This window comes from Erinaceus europaeus, chromosome 10 (assembly GCF_950295315.1).
Source record: "Erinaceus europaeus chromosome 10, mEriEur2.1, whole genome shotgun sequence".
NCBI lineage: Eukaryota > Metazoa > Chordata > Mammalia > Eulipotyphla > Erinaceidae > Erinaceus > Erinaceus europaeus.
Window position 1 is genome coordinate 18,388,389 of NC_080171.1, and position 14,462 is coordinate 18,402,850.

General features: G+C 46.4%; 1 protein-coding gene and 1 long non-coding RNA gene across 2 annotated transcripts in view; one reads left to right on the forward strand and one right to left on the reverse strand.

Annotated features, from left to right (window-relative positions):
* LOC132540840 (uncharacterized) overlaps positions 1-8,788 on the reverse strand; it is a 25,050-nt gene extending 16,262 nt beyond the window's left edge. Inside the window, exon 1 of the long non-coding RNA XR_009551966.1 lies at positions 8,566-8,788. This is a non-coding gene — a long non-coding RNA (uncharacterized LOC132540840). The remainder of the gene's footprint in view (positions 1-8,565) is intronic.
* On the forward strand, positions 2,827-12,663 carry LOC103113371 (protein SPATA31F1-like). The gene is made up of 4 exons (XM_060199246.1): positions 2,827-3,006; positions 4,443-4,488; positions 7,159-7,219; positions 8,802-12,663. Exons 1-4 carry the CDS (start codon positions 2,863-2,865, stop codon positions 12,565-12,567), a joined length of 4,017 nt encoding a protein of 1,338 aa, XP_060055229.1. The 5' UTR covers positions 2,827-2,862; the 3' UTR covers positions 12,568-12,663.
* Positions 12,664-14,462: the final 1,799 nt, after the last annotated feature.

Consider the following 14,462-nt stretch of genomic DNA (forward strand, 5'->3'; position numbering starts at 1 on the left):
GAAAGCTTTGCAAGTGGTTAAGCAGTGCTGCAGGTATCTCTCTGTCTCTCCCTCTCTATCATCCCCTTCCCTTTTGATTTCTGGCTGTCTCTATCCAATAAATAAAGATTTAAACCTTAAAAAAATAATAACTACAGATCATGCCAACTATCTTCAATTAATAAATTATATATATATACAGACTGGGGGTATGGATTGACCTACCAACACCCATGTTCAAGCGGAGAAGCAATTACAAAGGCCAGAACTCCTGCCTTCTGCTTCCCCCAAAATAACCTTGATCCATACTCCTGTGGCAGAGAAGTGATAGGATGAAGAGAAGAATATTCTGAACTCCAGCTCCATCAGCACCCAGAGAGAGAGAGAGAAGAAAAAGGAGGTAGTTATGTTTTCATGAGTGGTTTGAAGGGATTGAATCAGAAAAAGGGGGGAGATTATGTATAAATGTGGACAGATAGTTGTAGAGATGATGGTTGTCCCATGTCTACAACTTCAAGGGAACTGTAGTGGATGGCAGTGGGGAGACTGAAGATTCAGAACTCTGGTGGTGGGAATGGTATGGATTCAAACCCCTGTTGACATGTAATTCTGTAATATAAAAATAAAAAAGAGAGGAAAATGGGCAAATATACGTAAGTATAGATAGTTATAGAAATAATAGTTGGGAGTACAGGTGGCACCAAGCACAAGGACTGGCTTAAGGATCCCGGCTCAAGCCCTTGGCTCCCCACCTGCAGGGGAGTCGCTTCACAGGCGGTGAAGCAGGTCTGCAGGTGTGTATCTTTCTCTCCCCCCTCTGTCTTCCCCTCCTCTTTCCATTTCTCTCTGTCCTATCCAACAATGACAACATCTATAACAAAAACAGTAATAACTACTACAACAATAAAAAACAAGGGCAACAAAAGGGTAAATAAATAAATAAATATAAAAAAATACATTAAAAAAAAAGAAATAATAGTCAACCCATATCCGTGATCATGGGAGACACAGAACTATTGTGGTGGGAATTGTGTAGAATTATAACCCAGTTATCTAATAATTTTACAAATCAATATTAAATCGCTTAAAAAAATTTAAGACAAAAAAAATAGTTTCAAGAGTTTCTGAGCCTAAGGATTTTTTTTCCTGTTTTACACCAGAACAAGATGACTTTCTGAAGGAAAGTTAAAAGACCTAGACATTGCCTATGATAGAGACTTATGGCAATATCCACATGGGTTAAACTGCTCATATAAATGCGTACGTACAGGAACAATGTCTAGGATGGATGGACATTGGGATGGATTGGAAAGCAACTGCCCAACTCAAAAACATTGAAAGTCCAGGTTGAAAAAAAAAATCCAACAGCATATAGTAGAGTAGCTCTACTAGCATCTAGTTTATGGTCTTAATCAGAAGTGGTCACTAGCCCAGCTCTGCATGGAGGAATCTACATGAGTAGTTAGAATTGTATAACATGGTAAAAGAACTCTGGAAAACAAACTGCTTTTTAACAATATCTATCTATATCTGAGAAAGGAGAGAGAGAGAGAGAGGATGAATCAGGACATCACACTGGCATATGAAATATTGGGGCTCAAACTCAGGATTTCATTCATGGGAGTCCAATACCTTATCTACTATACCACCTCCTGGTCCACAGAAAAACTGTTAGTAATAAGTGAGTCTCACTAATGTGTCTCTCTAGAACATAATGTTTACAATCTCTATCTGTAAACCTGAAGCCATGCAACTGAGAGGCAGTCTTTCTTGCCTTCCATAAAGCCATTTAAAGAAACTACCACTCTGGCCTTTCCTGCCACATCAGCCACCGTCCCCTTGAGACTCCTCTGACTAATGATTACCTGTGACATCAAACTCTCTGAGCCATAGGCAGACTCTGCCCTCCCTGAACTCATGTATGCAATAATTTGGATCTATTTCCAGTACTGGCAGGGAAGTTGGTCAAGGTTCCTCTGTCCCAGGCTCTCTTTAAAAGGGTCCCTTGTTTCCCTAAATGCTCAGTTTTGGGGCTAGGTGATAAGACAGTTGTCATGAAGGAGAGAATCAAACCATGTAACTGACTAGGGTGAAGGTGAAATGTCTATGGATTGGACACATTTAGTGACAGACTAATATATATATATATATATATATATATATATATTAGTGTATATATATAGTGTATATATATAGTGTATATATATATATATATATATATATATATATAGTGTGTGTGTGTGTGTGTGTGTGTGTGTGTATCATGTTCCAGGACCTGAACCCTCCCTCCAACCCCAGTCCCAACCCCAGTCTTTTACTTTGGTGTAATACACCAAACCCAGAGCACTATTCAGTTCTGGCAAGTGGCACTGCCAAAGATTGAACCTGGGACCTTAGAGCCTCAGGTATGAAAGTTGCCTGAATAACCATTATGCTACCTCTCTAGCCCATAATCTTCTTTTATTTTATTATTATTATTGGATAGAGAGAAATTGAGAAGGGAGACAAGAGAGGGATAGAGACAGAGAGATACCTGCAGCCCTGTTTCCCCCCTCATGAAGCTTTCCCCCTGCAGATGGGGACCAGGGACTTGAACCTAGATTCTTGTACACTGTAATGTGAGCACTTAACCAGGTGCAGTACCACCACCCTCAAAACTTTCTTTTACAGAGTGACTCAACACATAAGCATCCCAAAGACAGATCAAGTTCTATGACACAACACCTGCCTCGTGAAACAGGAGAGGGCTTTGTGATGCGCTGTGGTGGCTGGTTCTGTTGTCTGTGAGGTGGAGATGACACAGCACAGCACTGGGAGCCATAAGGCACCAGGACACCGATTGCTACAGACAGGGATGGCTGGTCTCCTCATGCTAATGAGACCATGATTAATCCTAGTATAGTACTGTGGGATATTGGGTACTCCTTATATCCCTATTTTACCATCTTCATTATTATCCTAGCTATCTGGCAAGTGAAAAAGAGCTACTGTGGACTAAAGTTGGAGCCCAAAAGGAGCTGTTGCCTGGTAGGAAAAAATTATGATCATGGTTGAAATAGTTAAGGCTCAGAGAAGAAGCTTTTACACCTTCAGTGTTTGTCTTTCTACCCCCTCCACAATTTTACACTATGCATCCACTTCCTCTTCACAGTATTCTCTTTCTCAGAGTCCAGAAACAGTTCCTTCCAGGACACCATGCAGTGTATTCTATAATAACTAAAAAAAAAAAGAGAGACTTTCTTTTTTTTTTTTTTTTTTTTTTAGGGACATTTACTTGTGGCTTTATTTCTTTTTTTTTTTTTTTTAATTTAAATTTTTAATTTAAGAAAGGATTAGTGAACAAAAGCATAAGGTAGGAGGGGTACAACTCCACACAATTCCCACCACCCAATCCCCATAACCCACCCTCTCCCATGATAGCCTTCCCATTCTCTAGCCCTCTGGGAACATGGACCCAGGGTCATTGAGGGTTGCAGAAGGTAGAGGGTCTGGCTTCTGTAATTGCTTCCCCGCTATTTGGCTTAGGTTCCTACTAGAGATGGAATCTGCCGTCCAATATAGAGAATAAAGAAGATTTCTCAGTACAAGGGGCTTCTCTGTTTGGTGAAGGCTTTGTAAGCAGAAGTATGTTAACGATTACATCAACAGGACCTTTATGCTTTGTCTCTACCTCATGATATGTCTCACACAGTATTTCTGCAAAGTAAACGATGGGTATAGAAGTAAAATGGTCTCTAATCTGTGGTCTCTAATCTAATCTGATGGCTGGCAGGAGCATACAGGAAATCTCCATGCTCATGGTGGCTGCATTCTTGCTGTGGCACTAGCTAGCATTGTCAAGGGATCTGAGGTGGGCCAGTGGTTACCTCTGGCTCTTCTATGGAAGAAATGTCTTCTTTTTCCTTTACATTTATTTATTTGAGGGAGAGGAGGAGAGAGACAGCGGGTAACTGGCATATACGACGTGGGGGATCAAACTTGGGACCTCATGCTTGAGCATTCAAGATTTTATCTATTTTGTCACCTCCTGAGTCACTATTCAGTTTTTTTTTTAAAAAAAGTCTCAAGATAATTAAGAAGAAAAGACAAGTGAGGTTGTAAAAGTTTGGAGGGCTGCTGGCAAAATAGCTCACTTGAATAGTGTACTGCTTCACCATGTGTGTGACTCAGGCTCAAGCCAAGCCCCCACTGCACTGAAGGAAGTTTTCGTGCTGTTTTTTTAATCAACTCTCATTCTCTCTGTCACTTTGTAATTCTCTTTCCATCTGAAGAGAAAGTCAGTCCAGAGTGGTAGTTAAAGTCCCAGAGATGACAACAACAACAACAACAAAAAAGTATGAAAAACAAGGTAAATAGAGGCAGGAAAAATAGAAAGTTTTTAATGTCTTTTCCCTTTTTCTTATTATGGGACAAAAAGAAAGTGATGTCCTAGCTTCACACTCTAACTTTTTTTTGTCTTGAAGCGTCATCGAAAAGTCAGGCAAAGGACAAGAGATGCAGCAGCAAAAGGTAACGTCTCTCTTTCTCTTTCTCATTCTTTCGGAGCCCCCCCCCCACAACCCCACTGTGGATGAGGGTCCCGTGGATCTATCCCTCTGTGACCCCTGATGCCAAGAGCCAGTGCTCTAATCACTGAAGCCCTCATCTCCCCCCAAAGAGAAGCCATCCCAGGAGACTATCTGGCTTATAAATAAGAAGCTGGAAATGTTCCAAAAGACTCCAACTTCCCCCACAGGAATAAAGAATGATGAAGTAGGGGGGAAGCCCTTAACTGTGACACTTCCTAGCTTTGTGACCTTCTGAAGTCATTTCATCTCTGTGTCTTACTATCCCTGCAAATAGCCACTTATTTTTCTTTTATTTGTAAAATAGAAAATATTGACAAAACCATAGAATAAGAGGGATAAACATCCACACATTTCCCACCACCAGAGTTCCATATCCCATTCCCTCCATTGGAAGCTTTCCTATTCTCCTCTGGGAGCATGGACCCAGGGTCATTATGGGGTGCAGAAGGTGGGAGGTCTGGTTTCTGTAATTGCTTCTCCGAAGGACATGGGCGTTGACAGGTTGATCCATACTCCCAGCCTGTCCTTATCTTTCCCTACTGGGGCAGGGCTTCCAGGGTTCACTGGTCAGGTGTCTGTCCAGGCAAGTCAAGTTCACATCATGGTAGCATCTGCAACTTGGTGTTTGGAACATGAATTCCTTTACTTCCTCCTTTCTTTATATTTATTTTATTTATTTATTCCCTTTTGTTGACCTTGTTGTTTTATTGTTGTAGTTATTATTGTTGTTGTTGTTGGATAGGACAGAGAGAAATGGAGAGAGGGAGGGGAAGACAGAGAGGAGGAGAGAAAGATAGACACCTGCAGACCTGCTTCACCGCCTGTGAAGCGACTCCCCTGCAGGTGGGGAGCCGGGGTTCGAACCGGGATCCTTATGCCGGTCCTTGTGCTTTGCGCCACCTGCGCTTAGCCCACTGCGCTACAGCCCGACTCCCAACTTCCTCCTTTCTTGTGGGACTCAGTTCAGTAGTTCTTGTAAGGTGGGGTTGATTGTGGCAAATTCCTCTAGTTCTTGAATATTTGAGAAAACTTTACTTCTCCCTCATATTTGAAGGATACTTTTGCAGGATACAATATTCGTGGCTGGAATTCCCTCTCCTTTAAAACTTTGAATATATTCACTCTTTCCTGGCCTCTAGAGTTTGTGAAGAGAAATTTGATGAAAGTCTTATAGCTCTGCCTTTGTATGTAACTTCTTTCTTTTCCCTAGCATCCAGCAAAATGTTTTCCTTGTCACTGACTTTTGATAGTTTTACAGTGACATGCCTTGGTGTTGGTATTTTTGTATTTATAAATCTGGGTGATTGCTCTGCCTCTTGAATGAGAATGTTCTGATGGTTTCCTATGTGAAGGAAGTTCTCAGCTAAAATTGCTCTGAAAATGGACTCTGGGCCTTTGGCCTTGTCCTCCTCCACAGATATACCTATCACTCTTATATTCGATCTTTTGATGGAGTCTGCAGTTTCACAGAGAGGTGCTTCAGTCTTTCTGAACCATTCCTCTCCCTCATCTTTGAATTGAAAGTGGGCTGGCTGTAGCATCTGGACTGGAGATTATTTCCTCTGAATTTGTGCACCTATTTGCTAAGCCTTCCACCTGGGCCTGGGCTGCAGTTATTTACTCCCAGGAGTTTGGACTGAAGTTCTTCTTTCAAGAACTTAGTGGCCTCTGTTATAAGTTCCTCTCTCGTGTGTTTTAATTCCATAGTAACATGCTCTTTTAAGTCTTGCTTAATTCTTAGAGAGTCCTCATAATGAGCTCTGTGTAGTCTATGTCTGAGAGTCTCTTGAAATCTGTAATTCCTTGGATTTCCTGTTTTATTTCCATCTGGCTGATACGGCATAGTTGGCTGTTTAGTTCTGTTTCTCTGCTTGCACATTTTTTGTGCAGGTTATTGATGGCCAGCAGGTGGTGCTGTTGTGAACTCTAGGTGTCTCTTGTTTGTATGATCTGTGGCGTGTGGGATGGGGTTGGGGTTGGTTGCTTTGGGCTGTCTTGTGGTCAGAAATGCCCTGTTTTATGTTGTGTCCTTGCCTTGAATTCAGAAGGCTAAAGCCCCCCTGAGTCAAACATTGAGAGGTTTTAAGCCCTTGTCTCTTTTCTTTCAGCACTTAGGAACATTGTTACTTGCTTGCTGTGCTTAAAGTGAAATCGCCAAAATGGTGCAGCTCAGAGTCCACGCAGCCCAGAGCTCTGATTTGACTTTGCTGGTCTTCAACCCTCACCCATGCCCCTTTTCACTCCAACTGCATGTGAACACCCACCTGAGGCTGCAGAACTTTCAGCTGTAGATTATGACTTCATTGGGTCTCTTGTATTTATTTGTTGTCTTGGGAGGAGAGGTAACTTGGTCCCAGTTATTCCATGGCCACGCCTCCTGGAATTCCCCCAAATAGCCACTTATCAGTGTGGGCACATGAGGATCTGCCACACTCTGTGGTGTGACCCATCAAGTGAGATGAGGGGCAGGATAGTGCACTGGGGCTGGTTAGCTGTACACAGATGCACCTTATGGCACTACTGCTGGGGCTTTCCGTCGCCTCTCATTCAAGGGATTTTAGTCCCCTATAGAATGTGCCCGACATTCTAACACTGTATCCTGGTTCCTCAGCTAGAAGATTCTCCCAAGAAGCAGCCCAGAAGCCGAAGGACCAGCTTTCTGTCATTATAAGGTGATTTCATGATCTTTACAATTTTTTTTTTACCTTTGCAACCTACTCAGTGAGGATTTCTCAGCTTGGCCAGAGACAAAGATGAGGTTGGAGGCAAAGTAGAGGTTGGAGCACTGATTGGGTAGGGGGGTGGGTGTGGGTGGGATGGGGGATGGTTTGGTATGACACAGGGGCATTAGATGTCTGGAGAGAGTAATCACCAAGTTCTGGTCTGGGCTTTGACTAAGATTTGACTCATGCATAATTGAAAAAGAAACCATATGAGTTTTTATTCAACAGTAAGATAAGTGGTTCAGTAAAAAGAATGAATAATTACATAAATAAAATCATCACTGTCACAGTCTCTTTACGGCTACACTCTTTTAAGTATATACTCTTGGGAGTCTAGTTGGACCCTACTCAAACTTTGCTTCCTGTAGTTCTATCTTGATGGTGGCTAATCCTAGAACAGCCCTCACAATAGAATTTGCCATTTCTAGCTTCTGCTTAAGATAACCAGGGAGTGGGACTGACCTACAGGAGACATAATGCATATCCCATAGTTCCAGAATGCGTATGCCACCCTAGAACTCATTTCCACCAGCTTGGAAATACTGAACACAGGGTTTGGCCTTTCAAGCCTCAGTGGGAGTGACTCCAGGTTCTATCAATGGAATTCCTAGAGATGCCCCATCAGTAAACTACTGGATCCTCTATAGGCCTGGTTGCCTTCTGTGACTCGCCTTCACAACACGGATGAGCAGAGAAGTCTCACCATAATTCCCAGTCTCTCAGTCTGCACTCCCACGGGCTGTCTGAGATTTGATCACAACCTCCAGACCTTTAATCTGGCCAGCTCTACCCTGACAATATTTCTAGAGAGAAAAAGTAGCATAGAACCTTGGGATCTAGATATTTTTAAAATTTTTAAAAAATATATACTTATGGGAGTCGGGCTGTAGCGCAGCGGGCTAAGCACAGGTGGCGCAAAGCCACCGGCATAAGGATCCCGGTTCGAACCCCAGCTCCCCACCTGTAGGGGAGTCGCTTCACAGGCGGTGAAGCAGGTCTGCAGGTGTCTATCTTTCTCTCCTCCTCTCTGTCTTCCCCTCCCTCTCTCCATATCTCTCTGTCCTATCCAACAACGACAACAACAATAATAACTACAACAATAAAACAACAAGGGCAACAAAAGGGAATAAATAAAATAAATATTAAAAAAATATATATATATACTTATTTATTCCCTTTTGTTGTCCTTGTTTTATTGCTATAGTTATTATTGATGTCATCGTTGTTGGATAGGACAGAGAGAAATAGACAGAGGAGGGGAAGACAGAGAGGGGGAGAGAAAGACACCTGCAGACCTGCTTCGCGGCTTGTGAAGTGACTCTCCTGCAGGTGTGGAGCTGGGGGCTTGAACTGGGATCCTTATGCTGGTCCTTGCATTTTGCGCCACGTGTGCTTAACCTGCTATGCTACCGCCCGACTCCCGGGATCTAGATCTTATAGACTAGGTGAGCGCAGGGTCAGTCCCTGGCCATGCACTTCAAGAGGCAGGTGTCTCTCCATCAGTAACAGCTGCCATGTTTCCCTTCCCCAGCCAGGGCTGGCTTCCTCAGGAGGGAAGCGTGCGGCGGCTCCTGTGTGCAGATTCCAGCTGTAACATCTGCAATGATGTGGTCCTGGACATTCAGCAACAACTGGTGGGTGAGAACACACTCCTCTGTCCCACTTCACCAGAGCCATTGCAGGACTCTTCTTGCCAAGAGACTGTGTCCAAACATAAAGTAACCTTTGACCAGCATCTGGAACGCTATTCTCCACTCTCCAAACAGCTGTCAGCTATATCTCAAAGCCCTGCAAGGTCACAATTAAAGGGTCAGAAATCCTTCCATCAGCCAGATGCTCAGTCAACTAGTGCACTCAGCATCCAGGAACACTGGAGTGAACACCAGATAAATCCAGGGCTTCAAGTATCAGAGATGCTCATGGGGCGAGAGGCCATGTCTTCCTCAAAGTCTGAGGAGTCTGGGGCTCTAGTAAATGAGCAGAAAAGAATGAAGTATAATAGCAACTTTCTCTGTAGGAACCAAGACCAGCAGCCCCTGAATTCCCAGGTCTCAGTGGTGACCATAAACCAAGAGATCACCACCACTACACTGGCACATCCCGGGCCCTTGCAAACAGTCGGTGCCCCTCCTAACCAAACATCGATCATAAGTCCTGCAGCCCTGAGGCTTCTGGAGGTACATGTCAAAAAATGGCTGCATTTCCAGAGGTGGGGGCTTCCCAGACGTGTGGAGGAGTCACTGAGACAGCTTATGCCACAGCCACCTTTGCTCTACTGGCCTAAAAATAACCAACCACTTTGTTTCATCCACAGTGATATCCCAAGACTCTCTGTTGAAAATGTTGGGGCCATTTCTTACCAGACCTGGGGTTCCTGTATGTCAGGTCAGCCCACCCAGGCATTCTGGGTTTCTGAGTGGCCCACTATCAACCTGAAACACAGACATCTCTATCAGCAAATCTCAAATGGTATGACTGAGACTGGCGAAGACTTAACTGGCCTCTATCCACTGCCCGGAGAGCAGCTGAAAGACTCAGTGGGCCTTTGGCAACATAACGACAGCCAGTTGTTCTGTGGACTCCCTTCCCTACATAGTGAATCCCTGGCTGCCAACATCCTGAACTCTCAAGGGTTCTGCAAGAGAGTAAATGTGCCCAGTTTACACAGGAAGGATCCTTTTGCCCTCAAGGAACTCTCTTTCCTTGCCCTGCTGCCTAAAACTCCACCTGAGGCAGCCCCACCACCTTCTCCATCCTCTCCGAGTTGGATCACTCAGTCGGACCATCAGCAAACTCAGGCCAATGTCCCATTTCTGACTCTCGACCAGTGTGAAGCTTTGGAGTGGCATGTGCTACAGAGGCAGCTCCAGCTCCAGTGGGGCTGGCCAGCTGTCTTGCAGAGATCTCAGCTCTCTCTGCGCTCCATAAAGTCTAAGTCCTGTGACACAACCCAGTCTCCTGAATCAGTGAAAGCTTCCTGGCCAGAGAAGTCCATCTCAGTGCTCACAAGGGATCTCCTCTACTTCCCGGAGCATGCTAGGAGGCTGCTCGAGTTCCACCTGCAGAGGCAGCTGACCCACCATCGCTGGGGCCTGCCCCCCAAGATCCAGCAGTCCATGCAGCTGCTGCTGGCCCCCACTGAGCAGCAGGCTCTGGCCCTGAGCAGCACAGCCCTAGAAAACACGAGCCTCTCCCAACCCACAGCCCAAATGCCCAGTGTGGCTGGTGACCTGTTCACACACACTGTGAACCCAGAACCTATCGACATGCCCCATCTGTTTGCCCAGGCCAAGGCAATACTGCAGAGCCACATTGACTCCAAATGTGGGCAGATTCACCAGGGCAAGGTCCCTGTCTGTGTCTATAGCTCTTGGGAGTACATCATCCCTGGGGGCCTGAAAGTGTCTCCTTTCTTCTGCCTCCCAGAAAGCAAGCCCTTGGAGCTCCAGGCAACACCTGAGCCCAACCCACAGAAGAGAGTGGGGGCAGAGGCCCTGGGCCAGCTACAGGCCCCCTCAAGGGCAGTCACTGAGCACCCTAAGCTGCCCTGTGCCCTGCCAGAGGGAACTGTTGAGAAACTAGAGACCACTCTGAGGCACAAGTACCTGGCTTTCTTGTCAGGGCTGCCTGCCCTTTACTACGTGGCTCTCTCCAGGGCTGTGCTCCCAGAAGTCACTGCCCAAGCTATACCCCCCAAGACGATGACTGAGCCTGAACAAATCCTCACAGAACCTTTGACTCAGGGCACCCCATCTGAAGAGCAGCACCCAGGTCCTGAGCCAGGTGCTCAGGACTCCAACCAGACGCCTGCGGACACTACAGATGAGATCCAGACTGACGAGCAGGAAGAAGGTCTGGCCAAGACGGAGCCCCTGCACACACAGTCAGAGACTGCTAGCCCCACCGCACTCAAGAAACCCTTCTTGAACAAACTCAACTTCCACATGAGAAAGAAGACCCTAGAGCTACAGCTAGGAATTCCCACTAAGGCAAGGGAGTCCAGAGACCAAACTCAAGTAATCCCAGAGAATGGATCCACACAGGAGACTCTTGGGAGTCTCAGCAACCAAGGGGAAGCCTCACTCCCAAAAGAGCCCAGCCACCCAGACACTGCTTGTACCCCAGATCCAAAATGGCTCCACCTCAAACAACAGCTGGCCAATGAGTTAAAGTCAATACAGCAGAACCAGAAGCAGCCAAGTCCCAGCATGGCAGCCCATGGCTCTGAGAGCTCATGGGTCTCTAAGATCTCACAGCAACCCCGTGGGGACATGACAGAGGCCCAGGTGCTTTGTGTTCAGCTAGAGGCCAGTGCAAACAAGCCCAGTCTGCAGGAGCCCTGGAGCCCTGAGGCCCAAAGCTCAGGCAAGAGCAAGGACTCAGCCCAAGTACCCACACCAACAACAAAGACAGACGACCCCAAATTGGCAGGGGGCCATGGTGAGGGGGATGCAGGGTTTGTGCTCTCCCCCACAAGAGAAGAGAGCCAGCCTTCTGCAGTCCAGAGCCCAGCAGGCATTTGTCAGAGCAGGACACCACACAGCCTCCGCAGACGGAACCGTACCCTCCACCTTGATGCTCCTGGTCAGCATAGCCCTCAGCTTAAGCTCCCACAGCAAGCTCCAGTGGTCCGTCAAGGGAAAGAAGCGGAGAGGCATTTGCAAGATGTTCAAACCAAGGCCAAAGCCACCCTCAAGCCAGCAAGGATCCCTCAGAGTGCCCAGCCTGTGGCGCCCCGGGGAGCACGGGGCCAGCCTTTCCTGGGCCACCTTCCTCAGGGCAGCCCACTACAGCGCCACCCTCCACGAGGTCAGCTTTTGCTGGGGCAGGTGATGCCAGTCCAAACTCACAAGAGGCATGGCCCTCCAGAGTCTGGCTTGAGAAATAAGATGAAATCCTTTTTGCACTGCATTAACCCCAAGACAGAAGACAGAAGGCATGAGGACTCCATGCTGCTTGTAGCTGAAAAAGGGCCCAAAACCAGAAGAGAAAATGTGGGGAAGAGCCTGCCTCCACCCACAAGTCCCACGGGGAGAACTAAGACAGAGAAGACAAGAGGGAGCCCCCAGGCCCCAATCCCCCTCACCCAGAAGAAGGTGGGCGTGGCCTTCTTGGCTGGCCCCCACTCTCCAGACTGTAAGCTCAGGCAGGGCTTCAGCACCCATCACCTCCTCCCTGCCTCGGTCTTGGGCCACCGCCACCACTGCCCTCAGCACTGTCCCCGAAGGGCCTTTGCCTCCCAGTCAGGAGCCCACGCTAACTCTCATCTCCCATCACAAATGGAAATAGTCACTTGAGACTCAAGAAGAGTCGGTTCAGTCAAGAGTCTGAAGGCTCCTCATGTCTGCATCTGCATGAAGCCCACAAAATACATCCTATTTTTCTGAGCAAAAGGCTTTGTGTCTGCTGCTTCTCTCCCCTCTGCTGTGTTAAGGGAAGGTATGTGGCAGGCTAAAATATCCTCCTTCTCTGGGAAACGAGCTTTAGCTCACAGCTGAGTCGGCATTCTACACAACTCCCAGCCCCACTCTGGCTGTGGGCATTTAAGTTGCTTTCATCTCCTAACTAGTGTGAATAATGCAAATATGAATACAAGGGTACTTATGTCTCTTGAAGTTAGTGCTTTCATGTCCTTTGGCTTCATGCCTAAGAGTGCAGTGTTGGGTGAGAAGGTATTTCAAATCTTATTTAAGGATCCACCATATTGTTTTCCATAGGGCTCACAGCATTTTGTGTTCCCACCAAGAGTGCACCTGAGTTCCTTTTTCTCTACATGCTTGTCAACACCTGTCATTTCCTGTTTTGGTGATGCAGGTCATGCACACAGGTGTGAAGCAGATTCTCGGTGTGGTTTTAACTTGCATTTCTCTAATAAGTGGAGTAGAATATCTCTTCGTATGTCTATGGGCCACCTGTGTGTCTTCTTTAAAAATTATCTATTCAGGGGAGTCGGGCGGTGGCTCAGTGGGTTAAGCGCACGTGGCGCAAATCGCCAGGACCTGTGTAAGGATCCCGGTTCGAGCCCCCGGCTCCCCACCTGCAGGGGAGTCGCTTCCCAGGCGGTGAAGCAGGTCTGCAGGTGTCTGTCTTTCTCTCCCCCTCTGTCTACCTCTCCTCTCTCCATTTCTCTCTGTCCTATCCAACCACGACGACGACATCAATAGCTAACAATAATAAATACAACAATAAAACAAGGGCAACAAAAGGGAATAAATAAATATTTAAAAAAAAAATTATCTATTCAGATCTTTAAAAATTTTTTTATTATATTTATTTATTGGATAGAGATAGCCAGAAATCTAGAGGGAAGGGGGGGATAGAGAGAAAGAGAAACAGAGAGACACTTGCAGCACTGCTTCACCACTCGTGAAGCTTTCCCCCTGCAGGTGGGGACTGTGGACTTGAACCTGGGTCCTTGCACATTGTAATGTGCACTCAACAACCACCCAGCCCTGACTTTCTGTTACTTGTTTTATTAGGTTGCTTCCCCCCGCCCCCCCATGGCATCTTTATATGCCTAAAATCTGTAGGGAAGGTTAAATCAGTGTCACCAGTGCTCCAACCTGGATGAGGTTCTTTGTGTTTTATCAAAAGCACACAGCTAAGAGCCAGGGGATAGTTTGCCTGGTAGTGGCAACACTTTACCTTGCCTGAGGACTGGGTCTGAGCCCCTGGGACAATGCCAGCACAGCGAACGGCACTAGGTGGAGTACTACTTTGACGTGCTTCCTCTCTCTTATTTTCCTCCCTCTCTCTCCTTTTCTGTAATTATATATGAAATTTGGAGGACTATTAAAAGTTTACAAGAAGAGTGGAATCATGCAGGTGTGACATCCCAGTGCCCCCTCCCAGAAAACACCTAATGACAGGACCTCAAAAGCAAATGACAAACTCCCCCCTCTGCTCGCTACGATCACTTATTAGCTTCTATGGAGAGCTCATCTAAGAGGCATGTAGACCTCCGGCTCATAGTATCCCTCCACTGCTCACTAGTTACACAGTATGAGTGACTCCTAGAATGAAGGTCATAGTAGCACGTGGAAGCGGTCTGCTCCCCACTCCCAAGGGCATGAAGGGGGAGATCAGGAGTCAGTGATCATGCAGATCAGGCCTGTGGGCCTTCAAAATCATTGGTCTGATCCTGACCAACCAACCAACCACAGGCAGGACCTGGAATTCAATAACTCTAGGA